The sequence below is a fragment of the Dreissena polymorpha genome, chromosome 7 (genome assembly GCF_020536995.1).
Source record: "Dreissena polymorpha isolate Duluth1 chromosome 7, UMN_Dpol_1.0, whole genome shotgun sequence".
In the NCBI taxonomy this organism is placed as follows: Eukaryota; Metazoa; Mollusca; class Bivalvia; order Myida; family Dreissenidae; genus Dreissena; species Dreissena polymorpha.
Genome location: NC_068361.1, coordinates 79,894,371 through 79,917,330, shown reverse-complemented (window position 1 = coordinate 79,917,330; position 22,960 = coordinate 79,894,371). Strand labels below are relative to the sequence as shown.

Below are 22,960 nucleotides of genomic sequence, written 5' to 3'. Positions count from 1 at the left end.
TGTCAATTTACCAAAACGTGAAAAGGCCCCTTTAATATTTAGGTGATTTTCTGGTATCAGTATATTAATTTGTGAAGAGATCAAACTTTAAAAAACAAAATTGATTACGATAAGGTTTTTATTTCGGCAATGCACGAAACGGGACTTTAGATTTTTGCAAATGTATTACAATAACTTTAGCTATTTGCAAAGCGAAGTTCTAAACAGTATGTTTACAATCTGTCCTGCCGTTGTTTAAACCGCTTTGAACCCCGTTGACCCTGCGCCCTGTTATTACTAGACTGAAGGATAAAGCAAAATGGAGATTGTTATAAAGGGGTATTACCAGTCAACAACTTTTGTTAGTGTTCTTCTTGTTGTTACGAATAGTTTTGAGACGTGCACATCCCATCAGTGCCTTATAAAGATAGAGAACTTGAAACTCGACGTGAAATATTTGATTTGCATCAATTAATGTAATGGAATCGGGCAATCAAAATATCTTTCGTAGAATACGAGTATAGCCTTAACGGTGCAAGTTATAAACGTTATATTTAGTTTGTCTTAGCTTTAACGATTGTGAATACAAATAAATAATATTATCTTGAATAATGGTTTCAGTTCAACACTTTCATCCAAATAACATTTAGCTATTTTGAGTAACAGTGACCGCAACGTTGGTCCAGCTGGCTTATACAACCGCAAGCTTCAGCTCAGTGCAAGCTGTATCCAAAGTTCATTGATTAGTCAAGAAGATTGGTCAATCGAAATTTAGGTGAACGAAAACTTAAAAGTATCGACAGGAATCCACCGACGCACGACCGACCTCCCGCCACACCCGTGATTACTTCGTTAAACCCCTGATTGATTATTTTCTCACAGGCAGTTTTTGCCGAAACGAGTTTATCGTAAGCAAAGGCGTTCTTAAAAGACATTAAGTACAAGATACCTTTTCGTGATTATGTTTATTAATTGGGCGAGCCGATTGTATAATATCTTGTTAACAAGATGCCCATGAGGGCCTGAATCGCTCTACTGGCTGGAAATAATAGGGCTCAGGCCCTTGAAAGTATGAACAATCTGAGTAAGTTTTAAATAAACAGACCCGAAATGGGAAATTTATCGCATAAACAAGAAGAAACGTAAAATTTAAACTTCAAATGGCTCCTTTTCAACAATAAGTTGGACAAATGTTCTTCACTCTCATTGGGATTCTGGCCCTTGATTATATTTAACATCCGTTGAAGTTTCAAAAGGATAGAACTTTATATGTAAACAAACAAGAAATGTGTTTGTCGGAAACACTATGTCCCCTTCTGCGCCGCTTTGATTTTTTTTAACCTTTGGCCTTGAAGGATGACCTTGACCTTTCACCACTCAAAATGCGCAGCTCCATGAGATACACATGCATGCCAAATATGAAGTTGCTATCTTCAATATTGCAAGTTATGGCAAAATGTTAGTTTTCATTTTTTCTGAAATTCAAGGAGAGATAATTCTGGACTTATTACTCCGATATTGCTAATTTTCAATAGGGTTTGACTCATCATTCAGATAAAGACACTGTGCAAGTTGGGAAATGATTTGATGAAAACTGTGGACTTTATTGCGTAAACAAGCCTTATTTCACAATTCTCTCAAATTCAAAGGGAGATAATTCTGGACTTTTTACTCTGATATAACCCATTTTCAATAGGGTTCGAGTCCTCATTAATATAAAGACACTGAACAAGTTTGAAAAGAATCGGATGAAAACTGTGGACTTTATCGCGTAAACAAGAAAAAGTCTAACGCACGCACACACGCACGCACGCACGGACGAACGACGGAAACCACGCCATGACATAAGCTATACAGGCCTTCGGCTAGTAGAGCTAATAAAGCACTCAGTTACAAATGCATTAGTTGAGTTGTTGTGGCCATCAACAATGATTGTTTGATTGAGCACAGATAAGTGAAGGTGCTTTGCGGTCAAATATTTTGTTAATATGATGTCAAATTAATGCAATAGGCATTCGTTTTATTGACTAGAGACGTAACTATGTTAGTACCAACCTATTGCCATATGGTGGTATAACTATCTGATTGGTCAATAAAGCTGTTCGTTACAATTATAACGATATGTATCAGTGTCCGACAAATTTCTTATTTCTCAGGTAGCCCACTGGGCTACCAATAAAAATATTTGGTAGCCCATAAAATTTTCCTACAGAATGATAAGAGGCAGGTTTTCATCTTTATTTTATTTCTTTATTTACATATACATAATATGTATACATACATATACATAAAACAGCAAGTAGTCTGATGTACACAGTCAATATTGTAAATTAATGTTACAGAACAGGCACCGTGTACTTAAATGTAAATGTACCAAAGAAAATCATATACTACATGTAGATATTACATGTATGTGCACATGTATGTGTACTTAAATTCGGTCAGCACGTTACGTCGTAAACGTAAATAAAGCGTTTAGATGATCAATACGATTGACTCGTATGGTGTTAATCAATGCAATTGCCCTTTTTAACAACAAATACAGAGTTTCAAGAAATCAAGAGTATTAAATCATTTATTTACATGTACTTGTGTCCGACTTTAAGTACTGTCCGAATTTACGTATTGCATCCGTATGTTACGACACTTGTGTGCAGTCAGTATACAATACAACAATTGTTTCAATAATGAAGGAACTGATACAGCATAACGGTAACGATACAGCGTGTTTACATGATATTTTATTAAGAGAAAATGTCAATGCCAAATAATTCGCGAGATACCCCGGTACTTTAGTTGAAATTCACAACGAAACTTTTAATGGAAATTAAATGATCTCAATGTTGTACCTGCTACGAAATTTTTATTTACAAATAAATACACCCACGCCAATTTTCGCGCGCTTTTTATCAGGACAAAGAAATTCATTTCTTAAATGTAGAATTTTGTAACCTAAAATAGCTGTACACAACACGTGCAAACCGTGGCAGGTTATTTACGCATGTTGCAATACAACGGTCCTGATTGGGAGCTTATTTCATCATATCTTTAAATAGAACCATATTCCGAAATTAATTTGACACTTTAGAAAATTTCAAACGTTTGTGTTTATGACTCTTATCGTCTATATTACCCACCCATAATTTGATTTTAAAAATATTATAAATCGGGCATATATGGGATTATTGATTTACAGTCGATTAATCCAATTATTAATTGACAATGCAAACTAATAAGCAGGTGTTAACCGCGTTCACAAAGTTGTCATTAATATTTATTTTCGGTTTCGTTACCGTTAACGTGTTTGAAGAATCCGCTATTGTTTTGATTTATTTAATGTTTGGCGTCCTTGGATATTTAACGACATCAAAAACGTTGTCGCAATTACTCATTGTTGCGGTTAACAAAGAATTCCAAACTGCGAAATGATGTTGCATCATGTGCGCCAACTATCCAACCGGCTCTCATTATATTATTAGCAGACGACAAATGTTGATTCTGATTGGATGATTAAAATACACTGTTACTGTTTAAGACATTACTGCAAGTGATCGGTGACTGATAAGTTAATTGATTGCACTTTGTTATCGGATTATAAGCAATACACAGTGTACAAACACATGGTCAGCGTGTTTATTCTACGCATGTCTGTCAATAAACCGGGCTACCGCTCTTATAGATTTATAGTAGCCCGGCGGGCGTCAGCTGGAAAATTTCAGTAGCCCGATGAAAAATGTTGGTAGCCCCCGGGCTCCGGGCAATGGATTTGTCGGACACTGAATGTATTGTATTGTTTATTGTCATACGATAATATACATACAGATATAACATAGACATATCCAAATTTCTTTCAAAATCACTCATGCCGCTAAAAACAATATTATTTCCGATGGAATCGTTGGCTTTGTTGTCAATTAATTATCGATCAGCAACGTGCCCGAAGGATACTAATGCCATTGCTTAAAAGAACTGGTCACTGACAGAATTCTGTCGCAAAGCTCCTGCACGGAAGTTGCAATTGATCATGTCTAGTTAATATAAGAATTGTGCAAGATTAAGACAATAATTATGTATTCAAACTAGTATTTAAAGAATAAAGAACAATGCATGAAACTCGAAAGGTTGTTATAAAATTATTTTTTGCTGAATCAGATTTATTTCTAACGAAAACGATGAATTCATAGTTGATTCCGAGTAATATAGGGTGCCTCCAAACATTGGCTGTAATAAACAACTACTGACCAGATAAACACTTATATCAGGCCCCTCTGTTTCAGGTCGATATCAGCGTTCGGGTATGATAAATAAAATGCAACAAATTGGAACTGAATAAATTAAACTAAATAACTAACCAGTAGTGTTCCCGTACATGAACCACGATTTTGAATAAATCATGCTTTGAATTTCAAAACAATGCAATAACACAACAGAATCATTCACTCAAACAAAAACATAATATACTGAGAGGTGACACGTATCATACTAAAATATATTACTGACACAGGTATTTTATTCACAATTCCAAAAATAGCGGTATTTATAAAAGATGCCCTCATATATACATTACACATAAGTCTTACAGTTTGAAAGACATGCCCCGTATTTTCAAATGACAAGCATTGTTCAGGTACAAAAAACGCACCATTACTTTGTACAAATTACAAATAAAATGCTGCAAAAATAACACATAATAAACACGATTTCCACAAAATCCTGCCGAACAAAAACCTGCTTTGTAAGGTGAGCGGATAATAGACATAGGTTTCAATTTATTCACAATTTTTATCGTCAATTTGAACTAGGTGAAAACAAATGAAACGTGAAAGAATTGTAAAATTGTATATAAGCATCATTTAACTTGCTAACATTATTTAACATTATTTTAATAAACTGGAAGCGCTAGCATGTGCAGACCCATGCAAATAGGATTTCTATTACAGGGACCTGTGTAAATTTTCTTATTTTTGAAAATATCATAAAAATATCATTTAAAATAGCAATGGTTATACAAACGAGTTACCAATGAAATGAGATACTGACGCTTGTTCTTTTACTCATAATTATGATAAACGACACCTTACTCTAATTTTCATCATGGTCATTGGTAATCATTTCTTATTCGCTTGTTTGGTTACATATATAATGATGTACGCATACGTTTTTAAAGTTATGACAATGTTTCTTTGAAAACAAACAAATCCATTTAAAAATAATGGTTCCCTAAAAAATTCCATATGGTCAATAACACGTAAGAAGAATTATATGTACTGAATATACTTACTCAAGATTGTAAAACTACACGTTTTTTTAATTATGACGCTATGAAAGATGCTAATGCCATAATAACGAACCTTAATAAATAATGTTTTGTATTCATGTGGAGTTACATAAGTGAAACATTTTATTATACTATTAAATATGATCCCACGAATGCTCAATATATTACCAGAACACAAATTGCATCATTCAATCCCCAACGACATTGACCTGATGACCTCTATTTCAATACAAAAGATTAGTTTGGCGAATACGTGCTAAGGTTGGCATTACATTTTAATCACTCAGAATCCGAGAGAACAATCACATGACCACTGGACGAGATTGTGTTTTCTTCCAAAGAATACGGAGTCGAGTCCGGTTCTTGGTAACTTTCAATAATACCTGCATTTTCATCATCGCTCCACAAGCAATTCGACCTTTTGACTTTCTTAGAAATTGGTGAACCTTTGTTTGCTGTGAAGGTTTGCAAAGGTTGTGATTTTATTTTTGTGTCAATAGTTTTCTTAACTTTAACATTCTGTAATATTTTGTCAGACTTCATTTTTCTTTGGCGAACATGGTCTATGTCATATGAAGTACTCGATATTTCTTCAATCCCATAATAATTTGTAGAGTTATCACACAGTTTGTCACTCGGTGACGTAAAGCGCACTTTTTTTGAAATATCAACATCTAAACATTTCACTGATTGATGATTTAAAACTTGTGTAGTTCTCTCATCATTAACATATTTTGTCTGCTCCAAACAAACTGAAGAGATACCTCCCAGAGTTTCATTATCTACATTTTCTGTCTTTATTTTTTTATCTAATAAACTCTCACTGTCCGAATCCGATTCGTCAAATTCAACGTTAAGCTCAACAACAAAGTCAGTCTCCTGTACAGGTGGACTTTTTATATCATTATATATATCCGCAACACTTTCCAGAGAATCTCTTTCTGTCTGGCAAGACCCCTGGGTCTCATTTTCAGTTCCTTTTTTTGATTGGTCAGATGCGTTTATATCATCTACCTTTAATTGCACAACAGTGTCTTTCCCACTGTTATTCTTTTTCAATTTGATGCTGTCTGATTTTGAGTTTATTGCTCTTTTGCAATTGGTTACAGATGGTTCTTCCAAATTAGAATTGCTGATTGACGAGTCCGAGACAACAACAACGTCATCCAGTGCATCTATTGTCACAGATTTGTCATCAGCATCTATCAATATAACATCAGGCACCAACGGTTTCAGTGGAATGTTGAATTTTGAAACAGGTTTTGCTGTTTTGAATGGTTGCTGGGCTGGAGCTAAAACACGCGACCCGTGATTGTTACCACTTCCAACCACTGAGTTGGTTGCAGTCTTCATTCCGTTTCTGTTTTGTTGCCTGCCCATGCCATGAGGAACACTGCCTCTTACACCCAATTGAGGAGTCACTTTCTGGTTAGCACTAAACGTATTTACTGGGTTACCAGTAAAGCCTAGTGGCTTTGCTCCCTGCAGAGGAGCGCTCAAATTGGATTTCTTGCACAAGGCAGCTTTGTTCTCGATATCGACTTGATGTCTGGACTTAAGGCTCGCGTTTTTCTGCATTATCGTATTTGCAATCATGGTAGACGCAGCAGACGGGCTGATTTTAGTTGTTTCCCACGAAAATTTTGTTGTTGACACCTGTGATCCAACAGGCCTAATATGTATCAACGGTGAGGCTTGATCTTTTAGTGGCAACCCTTGACCTTTCAAAGGAAACCTTTGACCTTGGAATTTTGAGATCGGAAATGGTGATTTTTGACCATTTAGAGCCAATATTTGACTCTGAAGACTTGAAATCTGGCCTTTAACAGGTGAAACATTACAACTAGAAGGAAGCAAATTATGAACTGGGACAGTTGTATGCAGACCTTTTGGTGTAGATGTTTGAACCTGACCTTTAAATTTTGACCCCTGGCATTGGAAGGCCAAGTTTGGCGATTTACTCATATTGTTTTGTAGTTTCGTCAATTGGTTTGAGACATTACTAGACGAATTTATATAATGTTTACTATTTACTAATGCTTTATTAAGTGTTTGTTTGCAAGGTTCTTCATGCCACTTTTCCTTCATGACTCTATTCAAGTTTTCAATTGCTGAATTTTGAAACTGTGGCACATTCACACTTCTTGACTTCCTTGGTGTTTTCATTTTACTTTTGGTCATTACGTTCGTTGTATCTTTTACCCCTGCAATATTTTTACTCTTAATAGAACATGCTGAAACAATTTTGATCTTCATAGGATTGTTAGTATTATGAATGGTGTCTTCATCATCTGAAGGTATTGCAATAACATCAGTGTCATCTGTTAAATCAATTTCACCAATAATATTTACCTCTGGCTTGGATTTTGGTATTGCACTTTCTTTCTCAGACACAATTCCATGAGATGCTTTACTCTTATTTTCAATTTTAGACCCTTTTGTAACACTTTCAACTGCACCGGTGTCATCTGAGGTTTTATCCATATTTGTTTTCATGTCCTCTGTCTGTAGAATAACAGTTTTTTCTACGTGCACTTGGTTTTTGTCACCTTTGAGATCAATGTCAACTTTGTTCAGCTCACAAGAATTACCAATGTTGTCATGCAAATCAATTTTATCAGGCAATATTTCCACACTTTCTAATCTAAGAAAATCCTTTTCTTTTTTGATATTTTCAGAATTGCTTTCCTCGTGTGTATCCTCACTGGCCATTGACGATGTTGCTTTGATAATATCAGTCCAATCACTTTCTTTTTGGACATTCTTTTCATTTACAGATGAACTAGTGTCTTCATAACTTTCAATCGCTTCACAATCACTGTTTTCAATGACCTCAAATGCAAAATCTTCGCTGTCACCTTCATCTTCACTATGAATTTCCAAATTTGAGCTTTTACTTTTTTTAGCGACAATCTTAGCATCATCAACAACATCTGGGTTTTTTCCAATGTCAAGTTCAGATAGAGTCCCACCCACCATATCAAGCTTCACTCTCTTGGCATCATTATCTTCATCGAGATTCAGTTCCAGCACATCAGCTTTTCTCTTCAGTCCCAGATTCTCACTGAAATAATCCATTTGCTTATCTTCAACTGTGGACTTTTGCGACTGCTTTCGGAAGGACTTGGTCTCTCCACTCTCTAAATTCTCTGAAATTGAAGGAAAATATGCCAGTTGCATTATAATTTCAAATGTGATATTTTTTTTAACCAACACAGAGGAAATAATAACTATGTAAACCCATTTGTGTTTGTACTATTTTAGATAAACATTAATTTCATGCAAACATTTTTATTACTATACCATCAGTGGTATGTATCTTTATGAAATGAAACAAGTGCTGTCGCTGTATGTGCCGAATACCCCTGAAGAATTGTCCTGAGGCAAATGTGTGATCTTTTTGTACATATAAAGAATGGGAAAACAACATGTTAGGCCTAAAGGGAGTAATCATTCTTGCACTGTGCACTTCCCCTTCAAGCACCATATATTGACATAAAGTTTAATGAGCATCCCTTCCATAATTGCTGAGTTATGTTCACTACATAGACAGAACTATACAAACAAATATGCAAAGGGAAATAACTCAAACAATACTTTCAAAGGAGTTGCAGTTCTTATACTCTATATTGTCCTATATTGATGCACAACTTTTAATTGAATACATTAACAACTTTTAGTTATTCTCTGCACAAGAGAATCAATAAAAGGGCAATAACTCTGTAAATCCTGAAGTTAAGAGTTAGGGTCATCCCATGTTGCACTTTCACTCGATGTCCTCTAACATTAAATTAAATTTATTTGAATTTTTTTACAACTTCCCGAGTTATATTCGGCACAAGATGTGGGACAGAATGATGGACCCTATGACAAACGAAAGACAGAAGGACATATAATGCGATTACTATATGTATCCCCTTGGGAACATACACAATTAATAGAAACAAACTTTTAAGTAACGACAATCAACTTAAAATATAAAATCACAACAATAATGATGGGTGATAAACAAATAACACACTAAAAGTAGTTTGCTAGTAACTTTATAAAAAAGATGCTTTATTCAATAAACATATTGGTGCCAACTGAAAGCATTGTTAAAATTGATTTATTGGCCCATTTTAATTAGTCTAAGTCCAAAATTAATTCAATTTCAATGTCAAAATGAGGTGAGGGGGTGCGGTGTATTGAGAATTTTTATACATATAGATAACAACCATTTAAGGAAAACTTTGAATCCATTGGTACAGATATTAGACTAAACGCATTGTTTAGGATAAACCAAAATAGGAACCTTTTGAATAAGTCCCAAGTTTACAAGTAAATGAATGTCATCGTCAAAAAGAATTAAGGTGATGATATGGGTGTTAGACAAAATGTCATTTTGGGCTAGCCAACGATATCCACCTTCTGACTTATTCAGAAAGTAGGTCAATTGTAAGATATAAATAAGTTCAGGCGAAGTGCTAGTGTTGAGTGTTCAATGACATAATCCATTAAAGTATAAAAGTTTGGTAGGAATCATTATTGATATAGTACGAAATTAGTAATTTTGGGCCAACCTCGTATGGAAGGAATAACGAACGCAAACAAACAATGACTCATTGCTAAATACCTTCCAACATATGTAGGGGCAATTTAAAAAACACAAAAGGAGGTTTAATACGTACAAAAAAATATTTACAGGAAAGTCATATTACCTGAACTGCAAACAAATAAATAAAGACAGTCTTTAAAGAATGTATGTGATGCTTTTGATTCGATAAGCAGGATACAAAGTGAGTGAATCGAATGAGTTACATATCTTACATTGATCAAACACTCAATGTGATACTGTAATGTAGTGTATCTGATATTTCTGCTATAGATCTTTAATACACACACAAAAGTCCCACATTCCACCATTAACATGTAATTTTGCCGTGTTCTAGGAAAAACAGGGAGTCATGCATGTGCAGAAAGTGTCTTTCCAAAAAGCCAATTCAGCCTGCACAGCCAAATCAAAAGACGACACTTTGCGCCTGTTCATTTAGATGAGACTTTATAAGAATAACTCCATGAAAGCCGAAAGTGTTGACCTTAATGAGGCTGTGCAGACTGGACAGACTAATCAGGGACTATGCTTTACACAAATGCATGATGCCCGGTTTTCACAGAGCAAGGCTACATTTTTTTGACCTTCGTATCCTTATATTTCCAGTACTTTTTATGCTATTTTTTTATAAATTTACGAGATAAATAAGCAAAATTTGATCAATACCTTTGTTAAGAGTCAACACAAAAAATATTTAATCCCACAAAAGCAGTTAAACATGTGCTTCAAAAACAAATTGGGGAAAAAACCCTAAACCTTAAGGTTTTATTTCAATTCTGATAATTTGTTGTGTGCATTATTTATGAAAAAGAATGCTCGGGAAAGTAAAAATTGTCATTATGACAAAATTGGTGCAATAGCTAAGCATTTCTCCAGTATGGAATACATTCACATTTAAAACTAAATATGCATAATAATTAAACTGTCCTCAATAGAACAAAACTTGTTTTACACTGTCCTCAATAGAACAAAACTTGTTTTACACTGTCCTCAATAGAACAAAACTTATTTTACACTGTCCTCAATAGAACAAAACTTGTTTTACACTGTCCTCAATTGAACAAAACTTGTTTTACACTGTCCTCAATCAAGCATAAATTTAACAATAGCTATGACCTTAAGACATCATTAAAATAAATGTTCTGACCATATTTTGTTATATATATTCTGACCAAGTTTCATAGAGATTGGGCACATGTGGTCCATAATGTGTCCTCAAGATTTTTAGTTAAATTGACCTAGTTACCTAGCGGTTGACCCCGCTTCAGCAACTTTCGAACTCAGCCTAGGCATAATTGGGACAAATATTCTGAAGTTAATTAAGATTGGTAATAAATGTTGCTCTACACATTCTGTTCACAAGCTTTGTATTCAATTTGAACAACCTATTACTTGACCTAACATGATATAGCTTTAAACGAAGTTGAGACATCATTGATACAAAAGTTCAGACCAAGTATCATGATGATTGGGCAATAAATGTGGCCTCAACATTGTTCTCAAGCCTTTTCTTTCATTTTACCAAGTGGCGTAGCTTTTTACGCTTCATGGTATAGTTTCGATGTCTACCTTGATATCATTAGAACAAACATTTAACCAAGATTGACAATAAATGCAACCCCGTAAGTGTTCATAAGGCAAATTTTAAAGACGGATGAGGGACAAAAGGCAATCATAAAAGCTAACCATGACCTAAAAAGATGTGTAATTATTTATGCCAGAGGAGTCAAATACAATCTCAATCATAGATTGCAGCAGCTTGTTAAACAACAGAAAACTGATTAAATATTGTGTCGAGTGTTTTACACAGTAAAGCACAAACAGATACGTTATAATTACACCGTTGTTTCCGATATAGAATTCGTACACAGATACAGTTGTTTTAAACAACAGCCTCTAAACTCGATTTAATTAGTACTATTTAGGAGCAAACTGTTTTTTTACCTGCTTAAAGGATCACAAACATTTATTTCTTTACAAATTGAGAATGATAGGACTAAAATTGGAAAATATAAAACCCATATTTTATATTGACCCATATAAATATGTCATTTTGCAGTGATGTCATAATAAAACATCAAGATGTTGTAAATTTAGTGTTTTACCTGAATGTAACTATTTAACTCTTACAGTGCTGGAACCGAATTTTGAAAGCCTTTGCAAACAGTATGGATCCAGATGAGACGCCACAGAACGTGGCGTCTCATCAGGATCCAAACTGTTTGCTATCCTGATAGTATTCTTTGAAAAAATCGAAGAAAATGCTAATTTTTGAAATTCAGCAGACGGCATTTTTAGCAGACGACAAATATCCCAGCATGCAAAGGGTTAACTATCCTGATGAGACTATTATACTCCCAAAAGATTAAACACTGAGATAAAGCTGTATTGAATGATCTAATTATAACCATGAGACCATAAAACAGCCAGAAGATTTCACGTATACAATGTGCATATAGTAACAATTACTAGTTACAGTGATAGAATAAAACACAAAGGGTAACAGGATGTCAATGATAAGCATGTGAAGTGTATGAATATCAAAGCAACCCATAGATCTAGCAACAAGACGGATTATAAAATTAAAAGAAGACACAAACACTAAACAAAGGTAAACTAGAAACGTGAAATGATTAAATCTCTCTATACAGTATAGTACGTGTACCTGGCTTCTGTTTTTCTGCAACAGGAAATAACAGATATTTAGCAATAAAACTTTAACTTTTACGATGTTATAGCTACCAAAGGGCTGCTTTTGTGCTTTTTTTTAATTCAAACTGTATGAATTTACTTTATTCATTTAAATATAGTTTTAAGGTATGTTAGAAAATTACTCCCTAGTTTAAATTAAAACTTAACAAACACAGTAATTGACACCTTGCAGCTATTCAAAATCTAGAATTTTATCAAAATACGGACGATGCATACAACACTATGCAACTATCATAATAATAGTATACTAGTATGCAGCATATTATCAAATTTTTATTCTTATTAAGGGTTCATTTGCTTTGTAATTTGTTTCCTAAATTATTAATACCGGTAATCATGCTGTTATGTTGAAAGTCTTAGTTGAAAACGAGAAGATAACTTTTGTTAAATTTTACTTAAAGATGGGGGGGGGGGGGTTGGGGGAGGAGATACAAGTAAATTAATTTCTTACTCAAAATTACAGCCATGTCCAATCGTATGAGAAAGTACATGTAGACCCCCCTTAAAAAAGAACATACCAACAACACATTCCCACTGTAAAGAATCTTAAAGCAGTAAATGCAAAGCAAATACAAGGAATTGATGTTCCAAAAGGGTAAACACTCAAGGAATTATAGAAAATGTTCACATCCAACATGCTGCAGCATGAAATAGCTTTTCAAAAAAACATACGGATCGGGAGAAATTTTTCTGCACCTGACTGCTTCATACTGCAGACAAACATACCCGTAAGAATCAATCCCACAAAGCAAAATGCATAGTTTTCAATGTTTTTTTTTACATTTCAAGATAACAAAAGATTATTCTGATTATTCACCTATTTCTAAAGATGGACTTCCTTGCTTCACACCCTTGCCAGCAGTAATGCAGATATCTATCCCATATTTCTGCTGATCTTGATCAACATGCTTCATAGTAGATTCTGAAGAAATTCCAGGCACAAAAGGGAGCCCATCCCTGCTATCGCCCTCGTTATCGGAGCAGTCTACCCCCGGGATGGGTTCTTCTAGGTCAACCACACCCTCCGATTCCTCCTCATCATCATCACCTTCATTATCAGTCTTATCCCCAACCTCATATTGTAGATGGGCATATTTCTCCACAACCTGACAAAGGAAACAAAATTAGCATTAAACTGTGTGCCAACCAAATATAAATAGAAATTTTAAGAAAAACATTCTTTGTAACAATTTTTTAAATGAACAAGAGATGTGTTCATCAGAAACACAATGCCCCCTATTGCGCCGCTTTGAAATAATAATTTTTTTTACCTTTGACCTTGAAGGATGACCTTGACCTTGAACTTTCACCACTCAAAATGTGCAGCTCTATGAGATACACATGCACGCCAAATATCAAGTTGCTACGTTCAATATTGCAAAAGCTATGGCCAACGTTAGTGTTTTTTTCGGACAGTCAGACAGACTGACATACTGACTGACATACTGACGGACAGTTCAACTGCTATATGCCACCCTACCGGGGGCATAAAAATGCAAATTTGTTGAAATAAATTTTGTATATTGATTGGTTTATTATAAGAAAATATTTATTGAAGTGTTGTGCCCATTCGCACTTTCTACACTTTTTGTAGTTATATCATACAAAAACAACAAAAGATAATTACTCTTATTTTAGAAAGAGCAAGGTTATGGTTCTTGAGTATGGCACACATCCATGAAATTTTCATGTTGAAATATTGTATCTTAAATGAGATATGCAGTGAAAATTTACATTCTACAATAACAACCAAGGGCACTTACTATTATTAAAGAAAGTGTAGGGTCTAATTCTTGTTTATGGCACTTAACCTTATTGATATCTATACACAAATGAAGTTTCGTGTTGAAATCTGCAATAATATCTGAGATACAGCCCTGAAAGTTTAGGGTGCATACTCTTATTAAAGAAAAAGTAGGGTTCTTGTTAATTTAATGTCTCCCTAATCATATGTATACACCCCATGAAGTTTCATGTTGAAATCAAAGTTCATTTTTATATGGCATCAAGTACAGTACAAACTTCTTAGAATTTTGTTGTATAAAAACAATACTATTTATAGTGAGGATCAAATTAATAATCTTTTTATTTCAACATCAAATAACTGGCACCACTATGACTAATTGAATGACATGTATTAAATAAGAAAACTTTAACCAACAAGGGCTGTTTGTAAACCATGCATGCCCCCCCCCCATATGGGCTGTCCGTTGTAGTGGCAGCCATTGTGTGAATAGGTTTTTTGGCTATGTGACCTTGACCTTTGACCTAGTGACCTGAAAATCAATAGGGGTCATCTGCGAGTCATGATCAATGTACCTCTGAAGTTTCATGATTCTAGGCGTAAGCTTTCTTGTGTTATCATCCGGAAACCATTTTACTGTGTCAAGTCACCGTGACCTTTGACCTTGTGACCTGAAAGTCAATAGGGGTCATCTGCGAGTCATGATCAATGTACCTATGAAGTTTCATGATCCTAGGTGTAAGCGTTCTTGAGCTATCATCCGGAAACCATTTTTCTAAGTTGAGTCACCGTGACCTTGACCTTTAACCTAGTGACCTGAAAATCATTAGGGGTCATCTGCGAGTCATGATCAATGTACCTATTAAGTTTCATGATCCTAGGCATAAGCGTTCTTGAGTTATCATCCGGAAACCATCTGGTGGACGGACGGACATACGGACCGACATGAGCAAAACAATATACCCTCTCTTCTTCGAAGGGGGGCATAAATATTAAATCTGAACAAAAAAACAAGTGCAATCATTTCTATACTATATCTGATATGTTTTCCTATACTGCAAAGATAAAATCTTAAAACTATTTTTTTCTCTTCATTGCATCAAAATGGTAAGGCATACAGAGTCCTTGCTGAGTTGTGCTCCTGTAAAGAACCAGTGCTAAGTGCCTTTGCAAAGATCTTGCAAAGAACAAAACCTGAAAATGGATCAAACTTGTGGCCCCTTTCTCTGTAAAGCCGAGCCTCATCTTCTTGACTTAACATCCCTGCCCCTCCCTCCCCAAACAAATATCAGGGGTATTGTAAACAGCCGAGATTTAAACATTGTGTTCAATAATAGCTTAATCTGCTTATAGAAAAGATTGCAGCCAGGGACAAAAGGTTTAACCCATTAATGCCTAGTGGACTCTCCCATCCTTCTAAATTGGATCAATTTATTTCCAAAATTAGGGATGTCAAGTATATTTATTTCTATATTTAGAATATTTCTTACATAAATTCCTTTAAGCAAACAGCGCAGACCCAGATGAGACGCCGCATTATGCGGCGTCTCATCTGGGTCTACGCTGTTTGCAATGTCCTTTTTTCAGGACGCTAGGCATAAATGGGTTTATGGCGGGCCAATACACAAAGTAGGATATCAATGGAAAGGCCAGAATTTCCATAAACTGGGCATATAAGACTGATACTAAATCCACAACATCATGGCAACCACACAGAGTTTTTATTTTGGTATATAAATCTGTATATACAATACCTGGTCCATTTTGGTTTTCCCAGTCTTCTTATTGTGGTCTAGTTTCTTCTTCAGGTCGGGATCAAACAAGGCTGGATCGTCATACGTACTGTAATAAGATCAGTTATACTATTATGGAAACAAGAGGGCCATGGGAGGCCTGAGACCCAAAAGAACTAGATTATTCTGAAAAAGTGCGAGCTGATTCCTGAAAATTGGATAAAAAAAGAGACTGGAAAAGTATTATCATGCTTTTTAATTTGACCTCTCGACCTTTGGGCTCACATGGCCAAGATTCAATATCAGCCGCGATTGCATTTGGGCAAATGTTTTGAAAAAGTTTCATGAAGATTGGCCAATAAATGTGACTAATAAAGCTTTAACAAGTTTTCACTATAGCTCAGCCTCTAAAAGAGAAAATGACCTTCCCCCAGTGGCCATGTTTTTCAACCAACCAGGAGAATTTTCGAACTCGACTGAGAAGTCAATATAACAAGTGTTCTGACTTAGTTTTTATTAAGATTGGACTAAAAATTGGTCCACTAGACAATTAAGAAGGTTTCACTATGCCATAGTAGGAAAAGTGCCCGGGCTGTTGGCAGCCATGTTTTTCGACCATCAATAACTATTTTCAACTAAGCTTAACAATTGTTAACACATTTGTTCTGACCAAGATTCATAAATATTGGACTGTACATTTCTCTTCTAAAGTGTTAACAAGGTTTTACTATAGCCACATAAAGAATGCCCCGCCTACAGGCGGCCATGTTTTTCAAACGACTGAAACGATTCTTAGACTCAGCACATATATGTTTAGAACAAATGTTCTGACCAAGTTTCCTGAAGATTAGACTAAGAATGTGACTTCTAGAGAGGTAACAAGGTTTAACTATTGCCAAAAGGAAAAATACAGGGGTGTCAATTTACCGAAATCTAAAATCCTGAAAATCATCCTAAAATTTGGGGACCAGAGTCAAAAGAGTTTTAATGATTCATTAAATTATGTTTCCTTTGTGAACAATATGCCAAAGGTCAATAATTTGTGTTTAAGAGTGACATTTTGTGACAAGAATGCTTAAAATAACCAAAACAATCCTCTGATTTATATCAATATCAAAAGTTTTCCTTGAGGGCTTAAATCCTGAATTCAGGAATAATCCTGAAAATTGACACCTCTGAAATACCCCACTCCTGGCATGGAGGCATGTTTTTCAACAGACCACATCCATTTTCGACTCATGTTCTGACCAAGTTTCATGAAGATTGGACAATAAATGTGACTTCTAGAGTGTTAACAAGATTTAACTATAGCATATTAGAAAAACTGCCCCCTGGAAGCCATGTTTTTCAACCAACCCGAACCATTTTCAAACTCCCCCAATATATCATTGGAACACATGTTTTGATAAAGTTTCATGAAGATTAGAAATAAATGTGCTCTCTAGAATGTTAACAAGGTAAATGCTGAGGACGAAAGATGGACGAAGCACGAGGTAGTCCTGGGACAAAAGCAATCACAAACGTTCACCATGAGAACGTTGTGCTCAGGTGAGCTGAAAACCAAAGGGCATACATTATCTATCAACTACTGGCTTCAATTTTCAGAACATTTCCTAAGAACAACAGACAGAAGACTCTCTTCTCATCAATTAAAACAATAAATATTACACCAAAAAACAACAACAGGTTTTGATTGATTGAATTTCACTAATTGTGCAATCCCAAGCTAGGCCAGCAAGTAAGCTAACTACACACAAACTTTCGGAGAAAGTGTTATTATGAAATAGATAGACTTTAAAAAAAAATTTGCTTTCAAGAAACTACTAGAAAACTGTTATTTGAATGCGATTTCACCAATTCATTAAACAAAGGATACAACTATTGTTGTAAACCTACTTAACAAATAATGCAAAATGAAAGTCCTCATTCTGCACAAAGCAAAGTTCAACTTAAAGCATGAATTTCTCACATCAAATGCAAAAGTATTTGTCAGAACATCTAAGAATCAAAATACTTTTCACATAAGCAATGTTTTTTAATGTAAACCAAATAACACTTTATCTTTGTTAAGTGAGGCTAATTACTGGTAACCTCTAAAAATGATATCTAAAATTCATACGAACATGCAACATGTATAATGACTTAAGAGCTAATACCTATATGGGTTAACCTCTGACCCAGGAAAATGTAAAGACGACACAAAGTCCTTCTGGCGGCGTTTCTGAAGCTGGTTTCCAACATCGGTGAACGCCTCCCGTGCAAGATCATCTATGTCTCGAGCCCTGGAAATGTATGAAAACTTCGTGGACTACAAAATTACAATCAAATCTGTCCACCAGATGCAAGCGTAGAGGATGTGGGGGGGGGGGGGGTTGGTCATAGGTCCTAAGAGAAATTAGATATACTTAAGTGAAATTTCTTAGCGAAATTTCTATGTGAAATCTCAAAAAAATTCTCCATACAAAGGTATGCAATATTAGTTAATTCAAAGCAGTTTACTGTAAAATGACTAAACCAAAAAATAGCCTCAAATAGCCTCCAACTTCTATGAATTTACTTATTGGTTTCCTTTGAAGCTTTATAAATATGGACCCATGATTTTTGACTACAAGAAATTCACAGCTAAAGGTAATTAAGTTTTATTTATTAAAGCTTGATTGCATTGAACTGTTTATTTAGGCTCTTATGGTTACCTCCATTTCCTGGGTATAACCAGTACTTGGTGTCTTTAGGGGAGATCAAGAACGCTACCACAGTGGGAACCTAACCCATGACCTCACAGTAGCTAAGGGGACACCATATCAATGGCGACCTGGTGGTAATTTGACATTTCACATTTATAATTAGAGTCTGATTTAAGATCCCATTTAAATTTGCCCTACGCCATTTTAAACACTTTGTGTGACAAATGGGTCTCTGAAAGTTGGGACTATAATAAACACCAAAACAAATCAAGTACAATTCTAATTACATTCCCCTGGGTCAAAACAATCCATATCTGACTGACATGGGGATAAATGATTCATAAAAGTATTTTCCATTTCTGATACAGAATTTTAAGTTATGCATTTCTATTACAATATGTTGGAAAACAATGACATCTTAATAGTGCCATTTTATTTGTAACGTATTCAAAATTATGCTACATGTATGTCAGCATATGTCTAGAAACCGTTTCATTTATACAGAATACATGTATGTCTCTTAACCGAATTGGGAATTGACTGATATTTAACCCTACAAATTATGATGTTCTTTTAAATTGCTTTAGTTTTTAAACAAATAAAAATGAAAACCTGAGGTTTAGTCTTTTGTCCTTGTTAACATTCACAATAAGGTTCCGGATGTCATGGTAGTCCGGGAAAACCTTCCGTTTATTCACGAATCTTTCGATCTTGCGGTTGACAGCTTCATACCGTGTCCCTGGAGAAAATATCAGCAAAGCACTGAACATTGAATGATAAACTGTAACTTAAAGTATATTTTTTCACATGTATTAAGGTATGTGGAAAATATTTATCTCAAGCACTAGAGATTTTTGAATATGCACAAAATGTACTTTATATAGTAAGAAATATAACGTAATAAATAAAAATTCTTTATGCTTTATATGACTTGACTATTTGAAAGGATCTTCTGTTGATTACAGAACACATGATCTCTTTAAAATTTCCCTATTTTCTGCTACCTTTACATTTTTGCCGTCATTTTGAAAATGTGCTAGCCATTAAAAAAGCAGGCAACAGTGTTCTTGTAATATTTTAGTACCGGTACTTTAAATACGTAATATTTAACAAAAAAACTTAAAAATAGTTATCATTTAGGCCCATATATGGTCTTATGAAGAAACAAGGAACAAAATTGACACAAAACCAGGTTTTCAACGCAAAGTGTGACCTTGACCTTGGAGATATCAACGTAATTCTTTCACCCGACACCATCCAATGATGGTGAGCAAATGTGCCGAATGATTTTAAAATCTCACAATGAAAGACATAGTTATGGCCCGGACAAACTCATTTACGGCCATTTTTGACCTTTGAACTCAAAGTGTGACCTTGATCTTGAAGATATTGACGTAATTCTTTCGCACAACACACTGTCCAATGATGGTGAACAAATGTGCCAAATGATTTTAAAAGCTCACAATGAATTAATGAACGACATAGTTATGGCCCTGACAAGCTTGTTCCGTCAGCCCACCCGCTGACATTCGCCAATCTTATAACCAGTTTTTTTTCTTCAGAAAACCTGGTTAAAAATACAGCCAAAATATTTTAATTAACACAATATTTTCATTTTGCTAATATGGTGAAACAAAGTGCCATGATTGTTTTTAATTCGTGATAACACAGCCTGCCAGTTATGTTTAGGTAAGTTCAGTATTTTAGGAACAAGTGTTTTATAAGAAATTTCCATTTTTAAATCAAACCTGTATGAAAAAGCAATATCAAAATCAGTGTAACGATCATAAACTTCATAAATAAAGATCATAAAACATATCCTAAATGCCCATGATTTCTGTAAAAGGAATTAAATGGCTTTTGGCACAAATCTTTTAACCCTTTCCCACTCAGAAGCACAGTTAAAACGGCTGCTTGCAACAAGCATAAAACATGAACTTGAGTAACCATCAAGCTGTTAACCCTTTCAGTGCGGGAACCGAATTTTGAAGGCCTTTGCAAACAGTTTGGATCCAGATGAGACGCCACAGAACGTGGCGTCTCATCAGGATCCAAACTGTTTGCTATTTTGATAATATTCTTTGAACAAAATCGAAGAAAATGCTAATTTTAGAAATTCAGCAGACAACATTTTAGCAGACGACAAATTTCCCAGCATGCAAAGTGTTAAGGTTTTACGCTGGTTGCTGCTCATCAGTATCATATGGTTGGAAATGAAGCCTTAAAACTTGAATCTATTAAACAAGTTCTTGAATTTAAATTTATTTTCTAAGGTACCACATACAGGTCAACATTCTATTCTGAGTGGCAAATGGTGAATGCTATTTCCATACCCTGGTATCTGAAGTACTTTTCTGTGGGTCTGCCTGTGTATGACTTGGCCTCGTGGAGTTCACACAGCTTGTTGTACACCTGCAGTAAGAGATTTTGCCTTGTTCTGGGAAAATTGACTTAAACCATGTGCGTAAAGTGTCATCCCAGATTATCTTAAGCTGTCCGAGCAGGCTTATCAGGGATGACACTTCCCCCTTTCATGAAAATGTTTGTTTGTACTGATAATTCAGTGTAGGCGGAAGGTATTGTCCCTGATTAGCTTGCCCGTCTCAATTATTTATTTATTATCTTTATTCCTTTAAAGTTCAAGGGCAGGCACATAACTTAGGAATAACTGTCTGTTCAAAATGTGCACATCTACACTTGATTGTAATGGTGCACATCTACACTTGATTGTAATGGTGCACATCTACACTTGATTGTAATGACATTTTATTAGTTTCAATTGAATCACTTGAACTCACAAAAAATTATTCACTGCACATGAAACTGTTTCATTCGCATCTACGTTTTAATCGCTTGATAAAAAGAAGAAGGAATTTCACTCCACAAGTGTAAAACATTAATTGCAGATTGACCGACAAATCAACCAAAATTGCTCTAATATACCCCCATCTAACTTGGTAGTATAACAGGGATATAATAACTCTTCATAAAATCAATCAGTCAATTGTTTTCTGAAGAAGATCAACCTAAAAAAACATATGCGATTTGTGGACAAAATAATATCCATTCATCTGAAAAGTAGTGGCAGGTAACATGTAGTTGCACGGAATGAATCCACTGAAAAACATTATTTGCATAACTAAACCGTAAACTAACTTAGTGCACGTGCACTGATCTCACCTTGACAAATTTATGCTGCAGTTTGTCTTCCAGCAGGTAATCTGACACTTCACTCTCAAGATCATCCAAGGAGAGCTCTCGAGACCGAACCCGCTCTATCTCGTCTCGAATATTCTACAGAAACATTAAGAAATAACATCAAACAGAAATGAAATGCATATAATCTAAAGCTGGGTTTTCTCTATGAAATCTGAAATAGTAGCCAAAATGAACAGTATTCATAATGTTAGCTCAGAAAGGGTGAAAATATGCTTTACTTTAAAGATAATTTGCATACATTTTACTTGCCAATTTGAGAATTTATTAGCCAGTAAGATATTTTGGTAGCCATGGGTTATATTGGGTTCTGGTAATGACTAATGCTAATAAGGCTCAAAAGAACCATAGGTTGGTAGATTTGATCAGGTTTACAACTCCCAAGGCTTGTGCTAAATTTTTTAAGTTCTGAAATATGTTATTCCAATCAATTGTTTGTTCATTACCTGTAAGAGGGCTTCAAGCTTTCGAATCTGCCTGGAAGACCCTTTCTTTACTTGTTCTTTATTACCATCACTTGGACCAGGTTGTTCATCATCGTTAGTTTTTCCAACATTTTTATCTTTCATTGTCAAATGCTCTTGATCACCTTCATCATTTGTATCTTGAACCTTTTCATCTTCATCGGACTCTTCATTACTGGCCCAAGCTTTATCATCTTCAACAAATGCTTTTGGTACTGATTTGTTTGAATTGGGACTTTTACTAAGTGTAAATAGTTTGGCTCTTTTTTTTTCCTTGCAAGGTCTACTATCGTCAATACCATCATCCTCTTTATTATCAGACGTATTGATTGAATAGCTGAAATTACATTTTTCGTCTTGGTCTTCTTTGACATTTAAGTCTTCTGCAGTCAAAGAAGCTTCATCTACATCTATTTCTTTTTTCACTTCAACTGTAATTGCTATTTTCTCCACTAGTATTACAGCTTCATTTACAATATTAAACATTTCTTTTAGTTCCTGATCTTGCCTTTTTTCAACTTTCTTCTTTAGCTGTTCTACATTCATTTCCTTGAAT

General features: G+C 34.9%; 2 protein-coding genes across 23 annotated transcripts in view; both read right to left on the bottom strand.

Moving 5' to 3' along the window:
• Positions 1-22,960, bottom strand: part of LOC127839330 (A disintegrin and metalloproteinase with thrombospondin motifs adt-1-like) — a 288,676-nt gene that overhangs the window by 66,405 nt on the left and 199,311 nt on the right. The window lies entirely within an intron of this gene.
• Positions 2,216-22,950, bottom strand: LOC127839329 (uncharacterized). 2 transcript variants are annotated; one of them, XM_052367632.1, is made up of 9 exons: positions 22,387-22,950; positions 21,905-22,018; positions 21,058-21,136; positions 19,337-19,463; positions 18,197-18,322; positions 16,062-16,149; positions 13,381-13,669; positions 12,517-12,531; positions 2,216-8,406 (listed from the first exon to the last, which is right to left on the bottom strand). In XM_052367632.1, exons 1-9 carry the CDS (start codon positions 22,948-22,950, stop codon positions 5,537-5,539), a joined length of 4,272 nt encoding a protein of 1,423 aa, XP_052223592.1. In that variant the 3' UTR covers positions 2,216-5,536. The 2 variants fall into 2 exon arrangements, with proteins under 2 accessions (XP_052223592.1, XP_052223593.1); XM_052367633.1 differs by lacking the exon at positions 12,517-12,531.